This window comes from Hippopotamus amphibius, chromosome 3 (genome assembly GCF_030028045.1).
Source record: "Hippopotamus amphibius kiboko isolate mHipAmp2 chromosome 3, mHipAmp2.hap2, whole genome shotgun sequence".
NCBI classification, from domain to species: domain Eukaryota; kingdom Metazoa; phylum Chordata; class Mammalia; order Artiodactyla; family Hippopotamidae; genus Hippopotamus; species Hippopotamus amphibius.
This window is the reverse complement of record NC_080188.1, coordinates 132,803,241-132,828,014: the sequence shown is the minus strand read 5'-3', so window position 1 is coordinate 132,828,014 and position 24,774 is coordinate 132,803,241. Positions and strand designations below refer to the sequence as shown.

At 44.2% G+C, this 24,774-nt stretch overlaps 1 protein-coding gene across 1 annotated transcript; it reads left to right on the top strand.

Moving 5' to 3' along the window:
- Positions 1–435: 435 nt before the first annotated feature.
- MPZ (myelin protein zero) lies at positions 436–5,073 on the top strand. The gene is given in 6 exon segments (XM_057728504.1): positions 436–512; positions 2,883–3,049; positions 3,292–3,505; positions 3,747–3,882; positions 4,043–4,103; positions 4,205–5,073. Coding segments are annotated over 6 exon segments (939 nt in total). The 5' UTR covers positions 436–445; the 3' UTR covers positions 4,499–5,073.
- Positions 5,074–24,774: the final 19,701 nt, after the last annotated feature.

Genomic DNA, 24,774 nt, shown 5'->3' with positions numbered 1-24,774 from the left:
TGGGGGAAACCTGCCTCTAGCAGGCGAGGAGGCTAGGGAGGAAGCCCTTTTAATACCCTTAGGATTCAGGTTCCCCTGCCCATCTGTCCCTCAGAGAAATGTGTTGTGTCCCTTTTTCTGTTCCTCTCCCTCACCCCCTCCCGACATTCCAGCCTGGGGCAGGGGGAGGCCAGCAGACACAAAGCCCTCAGTGTATGGGGTGGTATGTGTCCCCCAACCCCTCCACCCAGGGGACACAATGCCCCTTCTGCTCCCTGCACTCTGTGCCCCTCCCCACCACCTCTCAACTGCACATGCCAGGCTGCAATTGGTTACTGGCTTAGGACAGCCCCCTTATACGGGGGCCCCGGGGGATTTTAAGCAGGTTCCAGGAATCCCCCGCTCAGTTCCTTGGCCCCCACTCTCGCAACCCCGCAGACGCTCCAGGCCCTAGCCCTGCCCAGCTATGGCTCCTGGGGCTCCCTCTTCCAGCCCCAGTCCTATCCTGGCTGCGCTACTCTTCTCCTCTTTGGGTAAGTTGAGCCACCCCAGTCTGGGGGCCCTGGGGCTCAGGCTGTCTCTCAGCAACCTTCCCACTGCCTTAGCTGTGCTCCCCGCTGCAGGCAAAGGAAGAGTGAGCAAGAGCAAGAAGGTGATAGTCTCAGCAGAGAAAACTATATGTATAGTTTGGAAGGCAACTGTAAAGGTAAAGGTTTTCTGTGAAGGGAAAAGGTAAAGGAGAGTTTAGAGAGCTTCCCTGAGGTGGACCTGACTAGACCTGGGTTCGAAACCAGTAACATGCCCCCAAATCCATGGTGAGGGCCTGGAAGGAAGCAATATTAGAGCTTGGTGAGGACCAGGTTCAGACATCTGCGTTCTGGTCCCTACTCATTCCCTAGTAGTGCAGGAGGTACCGTAACCTTAGTTTCCCTGAAGAGAAAAGTCAGGGAATGTGATCTAAGAAAGGAGCTCAAGGTTTGTGGTCCCAACTCCTCAGACCCTTTGTCTCTTGGTACCTCAGTTTCTCACTGTGGATCTGTTGTCCATTATGTGGGTGAACGGAATAGAAGGGAGGTTCTACAAGATTCTAGGGTCTTGTCCCATCTAAAGCTATCTTCCACCTAAGCTGGCCAGCCCCTTCCTTGCCCCATGGCAGATGCTGGGTGAGGAAGAGGAGTTCAAAGCAAGGTTATCTGAATGGATCCTTCCCTTCTCCATACTGCCCTGAAGGCTAGCACAATGCGTGAGAAGTAGGGCAAAGGGCGGCGGGGTGGGGGGGTGGATAGGGCTGGTTAGAATGCCTGGGAGAGTCTCTGCTACCGGCTCCCTGAGTCCTAAACCCAGAACCTACACTCTTCTGGGCTGTACTGGACTATTCAGAGGTACCCTGAGAAAATGATAAGGATAGGGAGTTGGAGAAGGGCGTGGTGGGGGAGATGGGGTGAGGGAATCTTGGAGTAAAAGAGTGAGAGAGAGTTCTGTCCCAGCACCTGTCCCACGCATAATACCATTGAACAGAGCTGAAGGACAGTGGCTGATATTTGAACAGGAGGAATAGAAGTTAGATCCACTGAATAACCTTCCTTGTTACATTTGGGATTCCCAAGAAGGCGCTAAGGCTGAGTCTCAGGAGTTGAGTCACGGGTATTGCATGCTGAGGTGGGAGATTTGGAACTATGGAGCCCGGGAGGGGGAGGGGAGGGGAGGCATGAGCCCCCCACATTGGTCAGTGGTCAGACAATGGGTCCCTATTTCTTTGGTTCCTTCCTCCCCCTCCCATAGAACAAAAGGGTCTACAGTTGCCCCCAGCCAGGGCCAGCCCACACACATTGTCTCCCTGGAATGGCCTTCTTGTGTGGGTGAGTCTTGGGAGTGGCGCTGGGCCAGAATGGCCAGGAGGAGGGTGAGGAGGGTCAAACCAGAACCACAGGGGGTTCACATGCAAAGTCATTTGAGCTTTGGGCTCCAGGCTCCTGCTCCGAATGCAGCTTACCCTGAGAGGGGTATGAGGTCCTTCCCTCCCTGACACCCCAGTCAAGAGCAACTGTATGGCAGCCAGGGATTCAGCAATGAGGGCAGTTGGGCTGGAGAAGAAGACTTACATTCTCTAGTTAACTTCATTTTTTCTGCAAGAAATTTGAGTTTGTGAAAAACTATGCGGCTGTTAAAAATAATATTGATCTGTATGCATCAACGTGGAACACACCCAACAGATACTTATATTCTTTTTTATACATATATTCTCAAGCAAAAAAAAAAAAAAAAGGTAGACTAAAACACAATGTATGTTAAAAAAAAAAAAGAAGAGAAGAAAAGAAAGCTCCATGGAACGAAACTATTTCTTATAAGTACGTGTGTATCTTGAGCTCATATTCAGTTTGACACATAGGAAATGGTTACACACTAAACTGATAACATTGGCTATATCTGGGAGGGGACTACAGGAAAGGAATTGGCTGAGGGAATGGCAAGAGAGATTTTAGCTTTCTTTATCTCTATTGCTTGAATAGTTGTAAGAAGAATGCACTATGTGTTACCTGTATAATTTATAACAAGTTTTAAAAATTGTAAAGCCTGCATCTAAGTAATAGCTTAAGAATTAGATATTGATCCAAAGGGAAAGTAAGACTTGGAGACAGAGTCCAACCTCTGGAAGTCCACAGGGGAATTCTGGTACTGCTGATTTCATTTCCTCTATCAAACATGCTGAAGCTCTTGAACCAACACTGTATTTCCACTCATCTATTCAATTAATCCAGAGATACCTGGACCTCAGAATTCGTCATTTCTGCCCCAGTCTTTGCTATGGCCCCTGACCCACGCTTGACTTCCTATTGCTCTCACTCCCTCTGTTTCCCTTTTTGGGCCCACGTGTGCATCTGATTCCCTCTCTATGTTTGCAGTGCTCTCCCCAGCCCAGGCCATTGTGGTTTACACGGACAAGGAGGTCCACGGTGCTGTGGGCTCCCGGGTGACCCTGCACTGCTCTTTCTGGTCCAGTGAGTGGGTCTCAGATGACATCTCCTTCACCTGGCGCTACCAGCCTGAAGGCGGCCGTGACGCCATCTCGGTGAGTGCCTGGGGGAATCCTGAGGTTGCATAACAGAAAGGGTGCTTCAGAGAACCACAGGAAAGAGCACTTGGGCTAAGGAAGGGGAAATCCTTTATGCGCCATAACCCCAACTTTGTCAAGGTAAGTGGCAATCTTTGTAACCCTGACTGGGGCTGAACCCCCTCCCCAGCACTATCCTCTCCAGCCCGGAAGTCCTCACCCTGAGGCTAGAGCTACATGCTTCCCATCATTCCTCATAGATCTTCCACTATGCCAAGGGACAACCCTACATCGATGAGGTGGGGACCTTCAAAGAGCGCATCCAGTGGGTAGGGGACCCTCTCTGGAAGGATGGCTCCATTGTCATACACAACCTGGACTATAGTGACAACGGCACTTTCACCTGTGACGTCAAAAACCCACCAGACATAGTGGGCAAGACCTCTCAGGTCACGCTCTATGTCTTTGAAAAAGGTGTGAGCGGAGGTGGGATGTGGGTATGGGAGGGAGTTCAAAGAGGAGACCAGGCCTCCTTGAGAGGCTGGGGGAAGGGGCAAAATGCCAGGGCTGATGCCCCTTAGGCTCTGGGAGAGTGGGCAGAAGGCAGCCTTGGTTGGGATGTCTTACATCGCCGACCGTAGGGAAGAGGTGTGGGGCTAGGAACCAAAGATATCTGTCCCTGCTCATTCCCCCACTTCTTTTCCTTCCCTTTTAGTGCCTACTAGGTACGGGGTAGTGCTGGGAGCCGTGATCGGGGGTGTCTTGGGGGTGGTGCTATTGGTGCTGCTGCTTTTCTACCTGATTCGGTACTGCTGGCTACGAAGGCAGGCGGCCCTGCAGAGGAGACTGAGGTAAAGGGCGGAGCCTGACTCCCCTTCCCCAACTCGCTGCTCCGCATCTGGGTGGACACTACCCCAATGGGTGGGAGGGCCAAAGGGAAGAGGCAGCTTTGACCCCTCTGCGAGGGGCTCCCGCCGGGCCAGATCCAAAGCACCCCCCTTTTCCCTGCAGTGCCATGGAGAAGGGGAAATTGCACAAGGCTGCGAAGGACTCGTCGAAGCGCGCCCGGCAGGTTAGCGGGCCTTGGGGAGCCTCCGGAAGACAGTCCGGGGCGGGGTGGGATCAGTCAAGCCCTCCCAGGCCGGTGACTGATGTGTCTCTCCCTCCCCGCAGACGCCAGTGCTGTACGCCATGCTGGACCACAGCAGAAGCACCAAAGCTGCCAGTGAGAAGAAGGCTAAAGGGTTGGGGGAGTCTCGCAAGGATAAGAAATAGCGGTTAGCGGGCCGGGCGGGGGGTAGGGGGCCAGGGGCGGAGCCTCCCAAAGGCTCTCAGGTGGTGGTCATCGAGATGGAGCTACGAAAGGACGAGCAGAGCTCGGAGCTCCGGCCTGCTGTCAAGTCCCCCAGCAGAACCAGCCTCAAGAATGCCCTCAAGAACATGATGGGCCTGGACTCAGAAAAGTGATCACCCCCCCCCCAAGGCCCTGCCAGAGCAGGGGGACCTAGGCTCCTCTATCCCCCGTCTAGGTGCTTTCCTCCTTAGCTCCCCAGCCCTGCCCTGCCCTCACCTCCATTTGAGATGTAAGTTTCATTCCAAAGTTCATTCCCCAGGCACTTCATATTCCCCCCACCTTCACCCCCTGGCTTTCTGGAAGCCCAGGGCCCCATCCTACCCTTCACCTGCCCCAAGGACTGTGTGTTTGGTGCCTGTTCCTCTGGCACCGAGAAGAAAGGGACCTTGCTAGCCCCTGCCTCAACTCCAGGCCACCTGATATTCCCATTCCCTGCACCACCTAGCCTGTCCCTCTGGCTCTTTTCTCTCTTACCCTTCCTCCCCTCCATCAGGTGGCCCAGCTCCAGACTCTGCCCTCCCAGCTAACACCCAGGTCACCCAGATCAGACTCTCCTTCAGGGTTTATTTAGATTGTTAGTTATTTTTTATTTTTTAATCCATTCTTGTTTGTTTGTTTGTTTATCTGTGCCTATGCTCTACCGTCCCCCCATGACTGAGTACCAATGACGTCATGTGGCTGTGGCAATTCCCCCCCGCCCCCCCCCCCCCGCGTTAAATACTTAACAGAGAGCCAGCCCAAGCAGAGGGGCCCCTGATCATCAAACCTCAGCTACAGGAATAGTGCCCCCTGACCACTTTGGAGCACTGTTCTGGGATTCAAGGTCACGGGAAAGGAGAGAGACAAAGGATTCTCATAGGTGAGGGGGTTGAGGAGGGGGCAAATGTGCCTTAAGAAATAGCTTTTAAATAACCAAAGAAAAAGCAGGAAAAACAGATGGGAAACAGGGGGGAAAGGGAAGAGGCTGCACTCCCAGCCACAGGGGATTCTTAGGATTTTTCTACATTCTGTATATTTCTTCTCAAACCCCCAAATGTCCTTAAATGTTTAATAAACACTGACATTTCCAGAAGCTGCTGCCTCCATTCCCAATTTCCTCATTCTCCTGGAAATAATCCCTGTCCCTTATCCCATCCCAACCTCCCAGCTTCCCCAATCCCTCACCTCCCCAACTGGTTTCAGTTGTGAAGAATTTGATTTCATGGCATGGGGTTACGTAGTATAGTGGAAAGAACTCTGAAATAGGCTCCTAAGAGACATTCACACATTCCATGAATATCTGGTGAGCTTGTACTATGTGCTAAACTGTGCGTCCGGCTCTGCGTTTACATGGGTTATAACAGATCCCCTCTTCACTAAGATCTGTATTCTTAAAATATCTCAGCCGCTCACAAGCTGTGTGACCCAGGCTTACTTGACTTAGGTGAGCCTGTTTCTGCATTTGTAAACAACTGAGATAATGATAACTGCCCTGCTGCATTCCCAGGATTTTTGTAAGAATCACATGATTCCATCCTGTGTATGGAAACCTTTGTAAACTATAAATTGACATGCAACTAATATTTGAAGGATCAGTCCTTTAAAGATATTTCTCAGTCTTGACTAAATGATTACACTTTACAAACTAGCACTAATCTCATTCACTCCTACAAACTCATGCACACACAACTTTGTTTTGTTGGTGCATTTTAGGTATACTCTTAATAGCTCATTAGCTAGTTTGTTTGGTATGCTAATTTAGGTACATAATTAATATCCTGGAATCCTTATGAATAATTATGGGAAAATATATATGTATCTTTTTCCATTGGGGGTTACTGATGGCAAAAAACCCAAGATTCTCACAAGTCATTTCCTCACCTTGTTAACAGGTTAAAGATAAGATTTTTTAACAGCAGCTTTGCCAAAACCCAGAGTGCTTCCATTTATTTCAAGGGCTGTCTTCCACTTCTCTTAAAAGAAATATGAGGGACTTCCCTGGCAGTCCAGTGGTTAAGACTTCACCTTCCAATGCAGGGGGTGTGGGTTCAATCCCTGGTCAGGGAGCTGAGATCCCACATACCTCAAGTCCAAAAAACAAAACAAAACAGAAAACAGAAGCAATATTGTAACAAATTCAATAAAAACTTTAGAAATTGTCCACATCAAAAAAAAAAAAAAAATAGGAAGAAAGAAAAATTAACCCAAATTCATTTTCATATAAAAGCTAATAGATTCTGACGACTTAAAAAAAGATTGCACAATGTGAGAGTTGCAAGTTTAGTTTTATTTGGGGCAAAATGAGGACTGGAACCCTGGGAGACAGCATCCCAGATAGCTCTGAGAAACTGTTTCAAAGAGGCAGTGGGGGAAGCTCAGTATATATGTGGTTTGGTGAAAGGAAAAAGCTTGCAATCAAGCACATATTGTTTACAGAAAGTTACTGCTAGTCACAAGGAGCAGTCGTCACCGTGAAGGATTTTAGTGTTTTTCTAAATATGAGGAGATACAAGAATTGGGCCCATAAAGTTGGCTCCTGAAAACATCTATCTAAAGACCTGTTCTGCCAGGTTTGCACAGAGCACAGAGTGCCTCATTTCAGCTCTCCACACTGAAAACCTTTCTGGGGGGTGTTGACAGCTAGCAGCTGCAGCAACACATGATTTAATCTTTGTAGAGGAAGATGGTGAATGCCAATGGCAAATGCCAATTGTAGTTGACAATTTCATTAGGTAAATATAAATCAAAACTGCAATAAGATACTACCTCATACCCATTAAGATAGCTACTATCAAAAACAAAACAAAGCAAAGTGTTGACAAAGGTGTGGAGAAGTTAGACCTCTTGTGCATTGTTGGTGGGGATGTAAAATGGTACAGCCCCTGTGGAAAGTATGGAAATGCCTCAAAAAAAATTAAACATAAAATTACTATATTATTCAGCAGTTTCATGTCTGGGTATATGTCCAAAAAAATTAAAAGCAGGGTCTTGAAGCTATATTAGTACACCCATGTTTATAGCAGCATTATTCACAATAGCTGAAATGTGGAAGCAGCCCAAAGGTCCATGGATGGCTGATGACTGAATAAGGAAAATGTGATCTAGCTACACATACAATGGGATATTATTCAGCTGTAAAAAGAAAATTCTCACATATGCTACAACATGTATGAACATGAAGACATTATGCTAAGTGAAATAAACCAGCCACAGAAAGACAAATACTGTGATTCTGTTACCAAGTCCAAGTTCCTTCTGCTCACCTCATGACAGCTCAATGAATCGGAGATGAGGTGTTGAGGCAAGGAATATGACTTTATTCAGAAAGCCAGCAAACTGAGAAGATGGCAGACTAATGTCTCCTAAAAAACCATCTTATTGGGCTCTGGATGCCAGTTTGTTTTATAGAATCAGAGAGGCAGGGGCTGGGAAGTAAAGTAAAAAGGGTTATCAGTCTTGTAAAACATCTCCTAGAATGACTAGCCTTGGGGAAGGGATGTGTTAATTTCACAGGTGGGTAGGGTTCCCTGAGGCAGGCCATTGTGTATGATTAAAGCAATGAAGAGCAAAGGTTAAAATCAAAGAAACAGATCTAACGTGGAGTCCGATTTAGCTCTACATGGTAACAAGTCCACTATATAAGTACTTAGAGCAGTCACAATATAGAGACAGAAAGTAGAATAGTGGTTGCCAGGGGCTGGGGGAATGGGAGAACGGGCAGTTATTGTTTATTTGGGATAGAGTCACAGTTTTACAAAATGAAGAATTATGGAGATGGATAATGGTGATGGTTGCAAAACGTTACGAATATACTTAATATCACTTAACTATATACTTAAAAATGGTTACGAGGTAAATTTTATGTTAAGAAGATTTTACCACAATTTTCTATATTGGAAAATAAAAGTTAGTAGAGTCTATATAGCTTGTTCAGGGTGGAAGAGGAAGCTTAGTCTCAACTCAATAAAGTAGGGAATATCTAAACTAAAGAGTCTTTATCTTTAAGATAAAGATTTAAGAATAAGGAGTCCAGAAATGCAAATAAATGTGGGTACATATTATGTTATAAAAATAACATTCCAGTTCAGTGGCAAATGAATGGATTATTTAATAAAAGATACTGATACAATTGACTCGTATGTCTAGAAGAAAACAAAGTAAGATCTTTATCTCGCACAATATATAAAAATAAGATCTAAATGTTAAGAAATAAAACACAAGTATCTAAAGGACATAAGCATATTCATTTAATCTTCAAATGGGAAAGGCCTTCAAACAAGACAATAAGTCCAGAAATCTTAAAAGAAGTACGTAAAATTTTGAACCTCTTTAATAGCAGAATATATTATAAATGAAACTAAAAGACACTTGGTAATTGTGGAGAAAAATACAACACAAGTGAAATATCTTCCTACACATAACAATCTAATATCTCCCTTATTCCCATCTTCAGCTACTGTCCCATTTCTCTGCTTCCTTCTATAACAAAACTGCCTGAACACGTCTAGGGCACTATCTCCTACCTCCCATTCTCCCTTCACCCCACTGTGCCCATCACTCTACTGAAACTGCTCCTGTCCAATGGTATTAATGATGTCCATTTCGCCAAATTCAACGGTCACTTTTCAGTCCTCCTCATCCTTTCAGCAGCATTTAACATTATTGGCCACTTCCTCTTTCTGATAACAATTTATCTCTTGGCTTCCTTGAAACACACTATCATGGTTTTTCTCCTACCTATTTGAGAAATGCATGACTTAAGTTTAAATTAGAGATTGAAACAACCCGGAAGACATCTTTTGTTTGTCACACATGATAAGTGTTTGTTTCTTTAAATTAAAGCTACATTTGATCATCACAGAACAACAATCATCTTGAACTGAATATTGTTTTTTCCCTTTAAGTAGGGCTGAATTCTCACTATTCTCATTTCCTTACCTGCCTGACCACTCTTAACATGAATTTGCTTCTCTGCCTTTAAACACCTAAGAAACTGGACAAATATTTATGTGTGGGAGTGAAGATGGAGAAGGGAGATATAGTCAGACTACAACACAGAGCTTTTCAGTTTCTGAAACAGGCCACCAGTCATCGTGTCCATCTCTGGCTATATTAGCTACTCCTCAAACTCAGTCAGAGTCCCACTGAATTTTTTGTTATCTAAAGACTAAATTATGAAGCTCACTTCCAACAACTCGTATAATAACATAAAAATGGGAAGAAAGGGAGAGATGAATAAAATGGTTAATAGTCACATATCTAAAACAAGCAAACAGAAAATATGCCAAGCTACTACAGTCCTCGTTTCAGAATGAACTGCTTCTACTACTCATTCCATATTTCCCATGTTTTCAGCCAGAACGTCAGATAGTCAATGTTCTTCAACTGGTAGAGTGATCCAAATTTTCTGACTCAAGGTCTGTCCTGCGTTTTTTTTTTTTTCTTGGTTGCTATGTTAACCTTTACTATTAGGCAAGGAAGTACTAAGTGGTGCCCCAGAGAATCTCCTGGGTTCCAGAAGTAGCTCTCCTCTCACTGTGTAGCAGCATCCCATCTTCCCCTAGGTAATCATGATCAAACACACCAGTCGGCCAAGGAATCTTTTTTTTTTTTTTTGCCTCTTGGTTCAGTGATAAAGAGCCCCAAATGACCAGGCGGCAGTCCCCTCTTCTAATTCAATGGAACCATTGTGTAATGATAGAAGCATTCTCCTTTTGGAGGCTAAGTCCTCCAAACCAGCAGAACTTAAATTTGCCAGGAGAAACAAAAATTCTGTGAGTGGGTTGTTAGGTGTAATAGTGAAAGAGCCACCCCCACTTTCATCCCCTGACTCCAGAACCCTTATATTCTGGCCGTGGCAGAGACATCACTATGTAATGGTCTCTAATTCAAAGCATATATTGCATCTCGTAAGACAGAACTTCATTCTTTCAGGGTATTGTCTCCCAATTGTTACTGTGAATCTTTAGTAAACCATTCCACGTTTCAAATAAGCATCTGCTTTCTGATGATGGGGTACATGGTAAGACCACTTAATTCTGTGAGCATAAGCCCATTACTCCACTTCCCTTGCTAAGAAATAATTTCCTGGATTAGACATAATGCTATGGGGAATGCCATAACTGTGAATAAGGCATTCTGAGAATCCCCCATTGCTGGTGCTGGCAGCAGCATTATGAGGAAAGAAGGCAAATTCAGGTGCAAAATGTGTCTATTCCACTGAAGACAAAACGGTGCCCCCTCCATGATGCAAGAAATCAGTGTAATTAAGTTGACATTAAGTATGTGGCTGGTCCCCCAGGGAATAGTATGTATCAGGGACTCAGTGTTGGTCTCTGCTGTTGACATATTAGACACTCAGCTTTGAAGTCATCTAGAAGATTTTAAGTTATATTTATCTTTCTAGTCCTGAAGCCCTCCTAATAGTCACCATGTAATTTATTTTATTTATTTGTATTTGTTTGTTTATTTATTTATTTATTTCTTAGCTGTGCTGGGTCTTCATTTCTGTGCCCGGGCTTTTCTCTAGTTGTGGCGAGCTGGGGCTACTCTTCATTGTGGCTTCTCTAGAGCAGAGGCTCGGTAGTTGTGGCACATGGGCTTAGTTGTTCCAAGGCATGTGGGATCTCCCCGGACCAGGGATTGAACCCGTATCCCCTGCACTGGCGGGCAGATTCTTAACCAATGCACCACCAGGGAAGTCCCTTCACCATGTAATTTAGTGTACTTTTCTCTTAGAAAAATGGAATTAACGTTCATGACTATCAAGTTATAACAATGTAAGATTAACAAGTTTAGGGATCTAATGTACAACGTGGTGATAATAGCTAATAATACTGTGTCATATACTTGAATGCTGCTAAGAGAGATCTTAGATGTTCTCACCATAAAAAAGAAATGGTGGGGCTTACACAATGTTATGTGTCAATTATGTCTCAATAAAGCTGGGGGATGGGGGGTTATACCAAAATCTGTGTTATATATTCCTTCCCAGAAGACAGTTTTATGTATTGAAATAAATGGAACATGCACTGTTTGCAAAGTTCTTGTGAGAAATGACAGCTAAAGTGCAGAGAGTATCTTGTCCATTGAGCCAGGTACCACTGAGATAGCAGAGTTTTCACTGATCTCCTCCCTCCTGGTTAGTGACACACAGGAAGTAAAAGGGATCAGAACACCTTCTTTAGGAAGCAGTCACCCAGTGTGTGTGAAGCCACATGTGTGGGCCTCCCCAGCTAAGCAGGGAGTCTAGGACTGAGCAGATGTGTACACACACAGAGTGAGAGAGAGAGAGAAATCTCATAAACAGAGGGTGATTCTAGTGTGTGTGAGTGTTATTATTGGTTTAGAGATTCAACAGAATCTCTGATTCACTTAAATGTCTTTGCTTATTCTAAAAGAACCAAAAATTAGGAATGGTTAAAGAAGGAACTCACCCCTGTTTTTGGCAAGACCTAAAACAAGGATCACACCAGTCCTGCTTTAATTCCTGCTGTAGCTCTCTGTAGCTTGGGACAAGTCACCTGACTGCAGAACCTTGAGTTTTTTTAAGTTGATATCTACCCTATGGTGCATTTAAGAGAAGAAATCGAGAATATATGTAAACCATGTCGCTTAGTACTGGGCATAGAGTAGAAGCCCCCTCCATGTTAGTTCCTAGGCATCCTCTTCCTCCCTTTTCCCCCTCTCTTCAGTTGAAGCAAGTGGGGAACTTCTCCCCCAACATGCAGTCAGACAGGAGAGCCTAACTTGCTCACACTGTCTACTACTGTCTACTTCACAATTCAGACATCTTCACGACACAGACATGATCCTTTTGTCCTGCAAAGGCTTTCCTTTCTAGGCATTAAGTGTGGCTTCCAGCTGAGCCAGCACTATTTATTCTGTGGTCCCTCTCTGAGTGTCCAGTCCATGGTAAAGACTTACAATTTGGCAGTAAGGTTTGGGGGCCTCTTTTAGAGAAAAAAGGAGTGGAGGCAGGGGAAAGATGAATTCCTGAATCTTCAGGCTAGTGCTGGGTATGGCTTTCCAAAAGCTTAGGGCAGTAGTTCCCAAGCCCCTCAGACCCAGTGTCCCTTTTACTACCCAGAAATGATATTCATATGTAATATAAACTATAAACATAATTTCAAAAAGTAAATATAACACTTTAACCATATTATAAATGTGAAATAAAAGATTAATTCATAATAAAATTATAACTATTTTAATATGTAATGTTCAGGCATAACTACACTGGACGCATATAACTTGGTGTATGTATAGTATACATAACTTGAACCCACATGTAGAATCACTGTGAATACAACAGCAACAAATGCAAACTGATAGGGGAGTAGGTATCAGTGACTCAAATACCATAAGCAGCATTGTCACTGACAACATGGATTTCTGAAATGGTAAGCAGCTCATGGTGAAGTTCTGAACAAAACAAATTATAAGTTCCTTCAATCTACACGTTAGTTGCACTTCTGGGAAATGCGGTGTTTAAAATAGGGCAAAAAAATACTTTGTGTTTATATGTAAAATGAAGTTGGGTTCTAGGTGCCCTCAGATTATAACAGGTTTTTCACATTACTAGCCAATGGTATTTTTAAAAGACATGTGGGATGTGGGATGATTTTATTTTGTGCAGCACTATCCTGATCATTGCAGTGTGTCTAGCATCTTTCGCCCCTGAACACTCAGTACCAGGAAACCCTCCCCCATCCCCACCCCACACCTCTAATTATCATGACTACCAAAAAATACCCCCATGGATTTCCAGAACATCCCCCAGAGGGCAGTACATCCTCCTGTTGAGAACTGGCTTGGGGAATAAGTGAGACCTGGAGGCCTCCCAAGAAGTCAGAGAGGAATTTGGGGCTTCCCTGGTGGTGCAGTGGTTAAGAATCTGCCTGTCAATGCAGGGAATACAGGTTCGATCCCTGGGCCGGGAAGATCCCACATGCCTCCAAGCAACTAAGCCTGTGTGCCACAGCTACTGAACCCGTGTGCTGCAATTACTGAAGCCCGAGAGCCTAGAGCCTATGCTCTGCCACAAGAGGAGCCACAGCAATGAGAAGCCCAACCACCACAATGAAGAGTAGCCCCCACTCTCTGCAACTAGAGAAAGCCCGCGTGCAGCAGCAAAGACCCAATGTGGCCAAAAATCAATCAATCAATAATAAATCTTTTTTAAAAAAAAGAGTTTGTTTTCTTTCCATGATGCCCACATCTATTCACTTTTATACCCTAATGTGAGTCTGCTGACCCTTCTCCTTTTCTGGGCATACATATCAGCCCTACCTCCCAAGTTCTGAGCCCCATTGCTCTAGCCATTTCACTTCAAACCACATTTAATTCCAAAGGGCCTGCCCTATGTTCCTTGTAGCACCAGGGGAGGCAGCTGGATGAGATCAAGGCAATGATAGAGTTCTGGGAGGAGTCTGGCAGGACAATCAGGTAAAGCCAGAGCTGGTAGTCCCCTAGAAGTGTGGGGACCTGAGAGGGTCTAGATCTTACCTGTGTGGACTATGAGGGACCAAGTAGATATGCCTGGGCTCAGCTAAGGGAAGCTCTGCCCTATCTGCCCTCTAAACTAGGCTGAACAACATCCTTGACAACCAGGCTCTCCGCTTGTCACTCATCCAGTCCCTTATCAAGGTGGTACAAAGAGCACAGCTTCTGGCGGCAGACTAAATGAGTTCAGACCCTAACTCACCTATTCACTTGTTTTGGGAAGGTTATTTAATCTCTCTGTGCCTCGGTTTCTTCATTTGTAAAAGAGAAATATGTCATAGGGTTCTAAGAATTAAATGAGTTTACATACATAAAAGGGCTTGAAACAAGGTCTGGCACGCAGTACTTTACAAATCTAGATATTATTATTGTCATCACCATTCATGCCCTGCAGGTAGCATAAGGCTAGGGAGTTACCCCAACTTGGGAGATGAACATCCCTGAAGACCCTAAATATGATGAAACCTATGTCAACAGAACATTATGTTCAGGTAGGAATACTCAGGTGATCTAGGGGACGTGGCCTTCTTGCTTCATTCTTGAAGATCTAGGTGATTAAGTAATAAGAAAGGCCTATTATTAGTAACAGTAGTATTACACTAAGGGGAGGGCTGTCAGTGCCACCCTAACCCAATGGCTGGAGGAGGGAAGTAGTCAAGGAGGGAATGAAGAAGCATTTCCTGCAGCCTTGTGAACAGGCTGACTTTATGACCATCTGTGGATTGTGAGTTTCTGCCTTTGCAGATCTGGAGTCAGGGCTGCCACCCAAACAACCAGAACAGAAGGCACCAGTGGTGTCCATTGCCGGGATCAACTCAGCAACTCGAGGTGAGTGACAGGTGCCGCAAGCTTGAAGAACACACAGACACAGACTGAAGAGAAAGATGGGACCGGGGGACTCAAGACCTCTCGGATCAAGAGCCTCGCTGATTGATCCCACGTTGCTTTTATTGAGTTCTCGGCATAGCCTAAGGGTCTAACACTCCCAGGTTAATCCCATAAACAATCAAAGGCCTCACATGACTGGGGGCAATGATCTTTGTTTGCCTCCTGGGTCCTGATTTGAGCTGGGCGTGGAGAGCAAAACAGCCCTGGGGGCAGGAGACCTCTCTCAAAAGGATTAAGGGTCTGTGCCCCACCCGTGTTGGCCCCTCTGCGACTGTGCCTGTCTTAGGTTGTTCCGCCTCTGAGGAATCTTACCCGTCTTTGGCTAACCAGCCATCCCTCAGGACCAAACAGGGTGATATTAGTCTCCACGCCCCGCACCCTCAGCTCCTCCACTGCTCAAGCAGGACATTCTGAATCCCATCGCTCGGCCCACATACTTCAACATTTTCAATGTTTCAAAAAGGTTCCAGAATGTCTTCCCACATCTCCCCCTTTTTGTTTTCGTAGGAGAAGATAAGCCTGTAGGAGAAGATAAGCCTATTCGAGTTATTTCTTTCTCCGTCAAACCTTGGAGCGTTCCTCCTGTGCACCTGAGAACTAAACATAGGATAATTAAAAGACAACAAAAAGTATCAAAATGCTTAGGAGACTGCTATTCATGCCTTTTATCCAATCCAATGGATGCAATGCTTTTAATCCATCAGCTATACTTTGTAAAGTAGCAAATTTGGTGTAGAGACTGCAAAAATCATATTGCATGCCAGTTATTTTAGTTTGTAATTGTTGTATGTCCAGTGTGACACCATCCGCTCCATATCCCAGCTGATGTGTCACTGGCATCATGGCCATTCCAGATTTGTAATGTTCTTATACTCAAGGGAAGTTTCCATATTTCTGTTTGAGCTCTGCCATTCTCTAATTGAGGCCAAGGAGGTATTAATCCAATCCTAAACCATAAGATGGGATAGGGCGAGTGCATGGCAATATTGGTATATGCCATCACAACCTTTTATAGGGATTGCAGGAGGAGCTGTTTTGGTGTAAACCAGAGACTGCATACCCCTTAGGGGACCAGTTTCATACTGTTCCATAGGAACCATTAAGTAGTATCACACCCTCCGTCTCACGGCAAACATCCCAAAGAATCTGATCTTGTCTGTCAGCCCATATCCGTTTTATTTTACACAAAGGTCTATCAGGGATGGCATAATTAGTAAACTTAGTCTCCAGAGCTCAAACCTGAAAACAAATGTACAAAGTTTATCTCCGGAGATTCTATATCCCATTCAAGATGGCGTTTCTTTGGAACGCTCATGATATGGCTTAATTCTCCGAGATGGAATCCACACAGGTTCCAGGCCTTGTCCTGGTGACACACAAGCAAACCCTCTTCCCCATGTGATTAACCTTCCTGATGACCAGATATTAGTCAATGGGTCCTGCCACCATATCAGCGGCTGTGCATCATTAAAATGAGTCACATTCTTAGACAAGGCTTGAAAATGCCTCTCAGCTGCTGTATCTGTAGCCTGTGCAGATACATTCAAAAAATTAATAGTAAATAAGGCTTTATTTAAAATTGTTTGTTGCCCTTGGGTGATTCCCCCTTTTTGTTTTTGGAGCATGTTTTTAAGTAGTTGGTTTGCTCTTTCAACTATTGCTTGTCCCTGGGGGTTGTAAGGAAGTCCTGTAGAATGTGATATAGACCACATATCAAGAAATTGTTGAAATGCTTTACTAATATAAGCAGGGCCATTATCTGTTTTAATGGCTTGTGGCAACCCCATGACTGCGAAGCATGCATATAAATGCTTTTGCACATGCTTTGCAGTTTCACCAGACTGGGCAGTAGCCCATATAAATTGAGAAAATGTATCAATGGTTACATGCACATAGGAGAGCTTACCAAAGGATGAGATGTGAGTAACATCCATTTGCCATAAAGAATTAGGGCGCAAGCCCCGTGGGTTTACACCAGGTTCAGATTGCTGAGGATTATTAATAATTTGGCATGATGGACTCGTTCTTGATATATCTTTGGCTTGATTCCATGTAATATCAAACTTCATTTTTAAGCCTTTAGCATTTACATGAGTTAATTCGTGGAAATGTTGAGCTTCATCCAATACGGGTGCAACAAGTCTATCAGCAGCTCTGTTACCTGTTGCCAGAGGACCAGGCAAAGTAGTATGGGCCCGAATATGGGTAATATAAAAAGGAGCGTTTCTAGAATGGACAACTCGTTGAAGTAATAGAAAAAGATCATAAAGAGGCTGTGGAATAGACTGCTTGATAGTAGCAGTTTCTATCATATTAGTGGCTTGAACCACATAGGCAGAATCAGATAAAATATTAACGGCCTGAGGTATGTCTTGCAAAGCACAGATAACTGCATATAATTCTGCTTGCTGAGCTGAAAAGTGAGGGACAGGGATTTGTCGTGTTTTAAATCCCGTATATCCCGCTCGGCCCTTACTAGAGCCATCAGTAAAAATTATAGAAGCATCTGGTATAGGATCAGATTTTGTTATTCGAGGTAGAATCCATTGAGTTCTCTTAAGAAACTGCAAAATGGGATTTTTCGGATAGTGATTATCAATTTTTCCAATATAATCAGCAAAGGCAATTTGCCAACTTACACAATTTTGGAAACAAGCCTGAATTTCTTTAGTAGTTAAATTAATAATTATATGTGAAGGGTCAGTTCCAATTAAATGCTTACTTCGAGTTCTTCCCTTCAGAACCAACTGAGTTAATAATTCTAAATAAGGTGACAAGGATTTTACCATAGTATTTGCTAAAAACAACCATTCCACAATTCCTTCATTTTGCATTAATATCCCCGTAGGTGAATGAGAAGGTAATATAATTAATTGCAATGGCTGATTAACAGTTACTCTCTGTAATTGAGAAGAATGAATTTTATTTTCTACAAGTTTTAGTTCCTCTAAAGCAGCTGATGTTAAAGTTCTTGGACTATTTAATTTTGAATCCCCTTTTAACAAAGCAAATAGGTTAGACAATGCATAGGTGGGGATCCCTATGCATGGGCGAAGCCAATTAATATCTCCTAGGAGTTTTTGCAAATCATTAAGAGTTTGGATTTGATCTGACCTCAGTTCCACCTTTTGTGGTCTAATAGTTGTTCTATCAACTATTGTGCCCAAATATTGATATGGGCTATGCATTTGTACCTTTTCTGGAGCTATTTTAAGTCCTGCTCTATCAAGGCAAAGCTGCATGCTAATATACACAGAAGTAAGTAAATCTTGATTAGGAGCAGCACACAAGATATCATCCATGTAATGGATAAGATAACAATTAGGAAATTCTAGTCGTATATGGTTCAAGGGCTTTAGCAACAAAATTCTGACAAATAGTAGGGCTATTCAACATGCCTTGAGGTAACACCTTCCATTGAAACCTTTTTCGAGGTTCTTTATTATTTAGTGCAGGCACAGAAAAAGCAAATTTTTCTTTATCTTTGGGATGTAATGGAATGGTGAAAAAGCAGTCTTTCAGATCAATATCTATTAAAGGCCAATTAGCAGGGATCATATTAGGTGATGGGAGGCCTGGTTGTAAGGCCCCCATTGGTTGTATAACTGCATTGACTGCTCTGAGATCTGTTAATAAACGCCATTTACCAGTTTTTTTCTTTATTGGAAATACTGGAGAGTTCCATGGGCTAAAAGATTCTTCAATATGTCCTTTTTCTAACTGTTCAGTCACTAATTCTGTTAGAGCTTCTAACTTTTCTATGGTTAAAGGCCACTGCTCAACCCATACAGGTGTATCAGTTTTCCAGGTCAATGGGATTGGTGCTGGGGAAAGCAGTAAGCTTTTACGAACAGTGGCCACTAGTGAAAAGACTGATATCCAAGACCTTCTCTAGTTGCATTACCTTCAGCTGGAATGGGAAATAGTTTCCCTTGATGATATTTACCAAGACCTAACCCTGGCTGATATCCTTGATTTATTAGCATTTCTTGACTTTGCATACTATAAGTATCTATCGTTGGAATGTGGATTTCAGCCTTCCATTGTTGCAATAAATCCCTTCCCCATAAATTAATTGGAAGGTCTGCTATATAGGGTTGTAAGTGGGCTGGCTGCCCATCTGGGCCAATACAAGGCAATATTTTAGCACTTTGCTGCAAGCCATGAGCTCTACCTAAACCTACCACTGTAATGTCTGCAGGACAAGTAGGCCAGCGAGAAGGCCAATGATTACTGCTTATAATTGAAACATCAGCACCTGTGTCTATTAATCCTCTAAAAGCTTTCCCACTTATAGTTACTGAGCACGTCGGGCGTGTTTCTAAAATTTTTTCAGAGAGGAAAACTCCAGCCTCTCCTGTGCTTCCAAAGCCTTTCGTTCTCCTTACTTTTGTACTATTGCCAATCTTATAATATGGCAGAATAAGCAACTGTGCTATTCTATCACCTGGATGGGCTTTCCATGGAACCGAAGTTGATATCATCACTTTAATTTCTCCAGTATAGTCATTATCAATCACTCCAGTATGAATTCTAATTCCTTTTGATGTTAAACCAGACCTTCCTAGTATTAAGCCAACGGTTTCTTTTGGCAAAGGTCCAGTAATTCCTGTCCTGACCAATGTTGGAGTTTCTCCAGGCAGTATAATAATAGATTCTGCACAAGGAAGGTCTAAGGCTGCGCTGCCTGCTGTGGCTGGTGATAATTCCATGGCACTGCGGAGTATTGGGCCATTTCTGTCTGTTTCTAGATCTGATAGGCTCCCTTTGGTTGCGGGGCTAGGAGCGAGCCCCGTTGATAGTTTCCCGACAAGGGGGTTCCATCCTTATGGAAGTTAGATTTACACTGGCTTGACCAGTGAAATCCTTTTCCACATCTTGGACAAAGTCCAGGCTGTTTTTGCCCTTTGATTACATTATCTTGAAAATTAACAGCCCTTCTATCCACTCTCTTCCTACATTGTTTCTTTGTATGTCCTTGTTTACCACAGTTAAAGCATTTCCCTGGAAATTTGTTATTTATTTTCAGTCCAGCCATAGCTTGTGCCATCATTGTTGCTTTAAAGCTCTCAGTTCCCACTCCCTGACACACTCTAATATAATCATTTAATGTTCCTTTTCCTTTCATAGGTCCAATGGCCTTCTTACCATCTGTATTCGCATTTTCAAAGGCCAATAATTGCAAAATAGTATCAGCAGCCTCAGGATTAGTGATCTGCCGCTTGATAGTCTCCTGTAATCTGGCAATAAATTCAGTATAGGGCTCTTTTGCCCCCTGCATGATCTTTTGAAAAGAGACAGGAGCTTGCCCTTTAGCTTCTATTTTCTCCCAGGCTCTTAAGCAACAACGTCTCACCTGTTCTATGGCCTGATCTTCCATCAGAATCTGGTCTTGAACTCTGCCCCAATTTCCACTACCTATCAATTGATCCAAGGAGATAGGAATCTGCCTTGCTCGACTGTGGTTTGCCATAGTTTCAGCATGATCACACCACCAGGTTTTGAATTGTAAAAATTCTCCCGGGGCTAGTACTGCACGAGCCAATGTCGCCCAATCAGCTGGAATCAAACGAGAGCCTTCAGCTACTCCCTGTATGATACCTATGGTGAATGGAGAATTTACTCCATAATTTTGTACTGATTGTTTCAATTCTTTCAATATTTTGAAGGGTATCGTCTCATGTACTGCCTCATAAATTCCATTGGGATTATTAGGATCCACTCCAGGTGCCACCCTTTCAGGAATAGTCACTGGAAATGCCATTTGCATAGCCTCCAGATCTCCCTCTTGTCTAGCCTGTAAAATGCCCTTCTGTAAGGGTGATAAAACTGAGTGTCCTATAGACACAGGAAAGGCATAAGCTCCCCCAGGCGGCATTAAAGAGGGTGGAGGAGGGGGCAGTATAGGAAGTTTGCCCTCCTCCACAAGTGAGGGAGCCGAGGGTCTTAATCCCTCAGCCATTTGTATTCCCTTTTGTTTTTCAGTTTTGTTTGGCACCGCACGTGCCCATCGGTCCTCTGACGGACCGGCTTTTTCATCAAAGCTATCTTTTGAGCCTTCAGGAGCCCATAGAGGCGCTAATAGAGGCTTTAATACTGACTTAATCAGAGACCACATTTGACCAAACAACCTGGTACGGGAGTCCCTTTAGAATGCAGTTTTTTAAGTTCGTTCCCAACCTTATCCCTAAGTACATAAACCCAGTGTTAGCCTAAAGAAGGAAACTATATACAATATTCTCAACTATTTACAGAATTTTTAACAATCGACCTTCATTTGCTTTTTACAAGACCTTCACTTGCTTTTTACTCCACCAGCCCTTAGGAGCTGCCGTAACAGGCATACATCTGGTCGATATTAATCTAAACTTTTATTTCCCATATTTTACCCCGAACACAAACTACCCAAGAGATTTACTTACTGGCAGGATTTTTTCAGAGGCCTTTTACTCTCCTCTTGGGGGCTTCACGGCACTTCCCAATTCTTTACTTTCATCAATTTCACTTTCCGTGAACCTTCGTCACTCACGCCTTTCGTGCCCCACGTTGGGCGCCACTTGCCGGGATCAACTCGGCGACTCGAGGTGAGTGACAGGTGCCGCAAGCTTGAAGAACACACAGACACAGACTGAAGAGAAAGATGGGACCGGGGGACTCAAGACCTCTCGGATCAAGAGCCCTGCTGACTCATCCCAGGTTGCTTTTATTGAGTTCGTGGGCTAACACTCCCAGGTTAATCCCATAAACAATCAAAGGCCTCACATGACTGGAGGCAATGATCTTGGTTTGCCTCCTGGGTCCTGATTTGAGCTGGGCGTGGAGAGCAAAACAGCCCTGGGGGCAGGAGACCTCTCTCAAAAGGATTAAGGGTCTGTGCCCCACCCGTGTTGGCCCCTCTGCGACTGTGCCTGTCTTAGGTTGTTCCTCCCTTGAGGAATCTTACCCGTCTCTGGCTAACCAGTCATCCTCCAGGGCCAAACAGGGTGATATTAGTCTCCACGCCCCGCACCCTCAGCTCCTCCACTGCTCAAGCAGGACATTCTGAATCCCATCGCTCGGCCCACATACTTCAACATTTTCAATGTTTCAAAAAGGTTCCAGAATGTCTTCCCACAGTCCATCTTTTTTTTTGTTTGTTTTTTTGGCACACGGGCGTAGTTGCTCCGTGGCATGTGGGATCTTCCTGGAGCAGGGATCGAACCTGTGTCCCCTGCATTGGCAGGCGGATTCTTAACCACTGTGCCACCTAGGAAGCCCAGTGGTGTCCATCTTAACAAACCATCTGACCCCCAGACACTCAGTTTTCAGAGGCACAGACAACAGAGGATTAAAGCTGGAAGACAGCAGCTCGCTGGAGAGTGATTCCAGCGAGGACTGGTTCTCAGGGATGAGTACAGCAGGGACAAGGAAGCTGTCAGGAGCCACTCCCACTGAAAACAACCCCAGAAATAAAGGAAACACAGCAAAGGTAGGTAGAGAGAGGCAGAGGTGGACAAGAAGGGAAGCTCCCCAAAAGGACATTAGGACAGGGGTTAAGTACAAGAGTAAGAGATGGAGGAGATTAAAGTGGAAAAAGCTGGCTCTATATTGGGGAAAGTTCAAGCAGAGGTCAAGAGTCCTACCCAGGAATGACACCAAGTCCCTGAAAGTAGGTCGTCCAGGGAAGCAGGATTCTTGTCCCTTTAACTGCCTGAATTTATCCCAAGACTTTCACCTCCAAATTTGGGCTTTGGGAACATATTTCAAAGTATCCCCTACTCAGATCTCCATACCTCTTCCATTTCTGTCAGGACTCTGCCACCCCTACACGGATGAAAAAGCACCAAAAGAGTTATCAGTGATATGGATGTGACAACTTCATTTGCTTTCTTCCTTGACTGTTTCTAAGGTATGTGTCTTCTGCTAAACCACTTATTATAAGAGCATTCACCAATCCCTCAAAGACTTGCAGGTTTTGCTCCACAAAACAAAGCACTAAGGAATAATTTCTCAGTAATCAGCACTCAAGGATCGGATCTCCAGCAGTAGGAATTAGAGACAATGGGCAGAGAGACAGAATTCGAGGACCCCAAGGAGGAGTTACAGATACGCCAGAGAGAAGAAGCTCAATTTGAGTGCCCCATGATAGAAGTAACTAGCTTGAGTAGAGAGAAACCAGCTCTCAGAACTTTAGTGAGAACTACCACTGTTTCCGCAAAAGATGCTTAAACCTTTCTTTCCCGTTTGAACTATCTTTCCCAAAGCAACAGACTATGTTTTTGCTATCACGCCCTTTCTTTAAAATATGCATGAGAACAAGTGTATACTCTGGAGCAAGTAGTGGTGAAGGGAAAAAAATCATTTCAGCACCATGCTCCAGATCAGTGTGGCAAAAAGCAAATCAGCAGATATCCTCCAAGCAGCAGAGCCTGCAGGAGAGGGCTGGTGGCAGAGAATGCCACTATTGCCCTAGCACCAGCCAGTTCTCAGAAGCTCATATCACCAGGAACAGGAGCACTGTTACTTCAGTGCTCATAGGGGCAGACCAAGGTGCGGTACTGTCGACCCCCATCTTGTGTCCCTGGAACAAGAGAACAGGGAATCCTCCTGTTTTACCAGGTCATCCTGGACACACACCAGGTATGGCAATGTGGTTATCCTTTTATTTGCCCTGAGTCCAGGACTAAAAGCCACCATCATTACTATACTGCACTCAGAACAGATTTGGAGAAAAGGGTCTTCCCATGAAGTACTGTTTAATCCTCCTGATATTCTATAGCTGTGGCTTGTTAGGCGTGGATAAGCTTTGGTATATAGGTGGCTTTCCAGGGATATTGTTCCTTGCTTCCTATTCAGAGCTGCTGCATGGTTTCAACTTCTGTATTTTTTTTTTTTTTTTCAGATCTTTACTGGAGTATAATTGCTTTACAATGTTGTGTTAGTTTCTATTGTACAACAAAGTGAATCAGCTGTATTTATACCTATACCCCCCTATCCCCTCCCTCTTGAGCCTCCCTCCCACCCTCCCCATCCCACCCCTCTAGGTCATCACAAATCATCAATTTGATCTCCTTGTGCGATGCAGCAGCTTCCCACTAGCCATCTATTTAGATATACCACATCCATTGGGTGGTATTCATATGTCAATGCTACTCTCTCGCTACATCCCAGCCTCCCCTTCCCCTGTCAAGTCCATTCTCTACGTCTGCGTCTTTATGCCTGCCCTGCCAATAGGTTCAACAGTACCTTTTTTTTTTAGATTCCATATATATGTGTTAGCATACACTATTTGTTTATTTTTTTAAGATTTATTTTATTATTTATTTATTTATTTATGGCTTCATTGGGTCTTCGTTGCTGCAGGCAGGCTTTCTCTAATTGTGGTGAGCGGGGGCTACTCTTCGTTGCAGTGCATGGGCTCCTCATGCAGTGGCTTCTCTTGTTGCGGAGCACTGGGACTAGGCGTGCAGGCTTTAGTAGTTGTGGCACATGGGCTCAGTAGTTGTGGCTCACAGGCTCTAGAGCTCAGGCTCCGTAGTTGTGGCTCACGGGCTTAGCTGCTCTGCAGCTTGTGGGATCTTCCTGGCCCAGGGCTCAAATCCGTGTCTGCTGCATTGGCAGGTGAATTCTTAACCACTGCGCCACCAGGGAAGCCCACTATTTGTTTTTCTCTTTCTGATTTACTTCTCTCTGTATGACAGATGCTAAGTCCATCCACCTCACCACAAATAACTCAATTTTGTTCCTTTTTATTGCTGAGTAATACTCCATTGTATATATGTGCCGCATTTCTTTATCCATTCATCTGTTGATGAACATTTAGTCAACTTCTGTATTCTTAAATCAATACTAAGAAGTGAGGAGAGTGGGGGAGATAAAGCATTCTTTGTTCCATCTCCAAGTATTAGGCTTCTTGTTTCAATGTATAGAGATCATCTCTCAGCAATGTAAGCCATTATTTTATTCATGGTTTAAAATCTTCAGTGTGACAGTCATGCTCTCTAATGACCCAGAGTCATCTACTTCTTCTCCTAAATTTGAT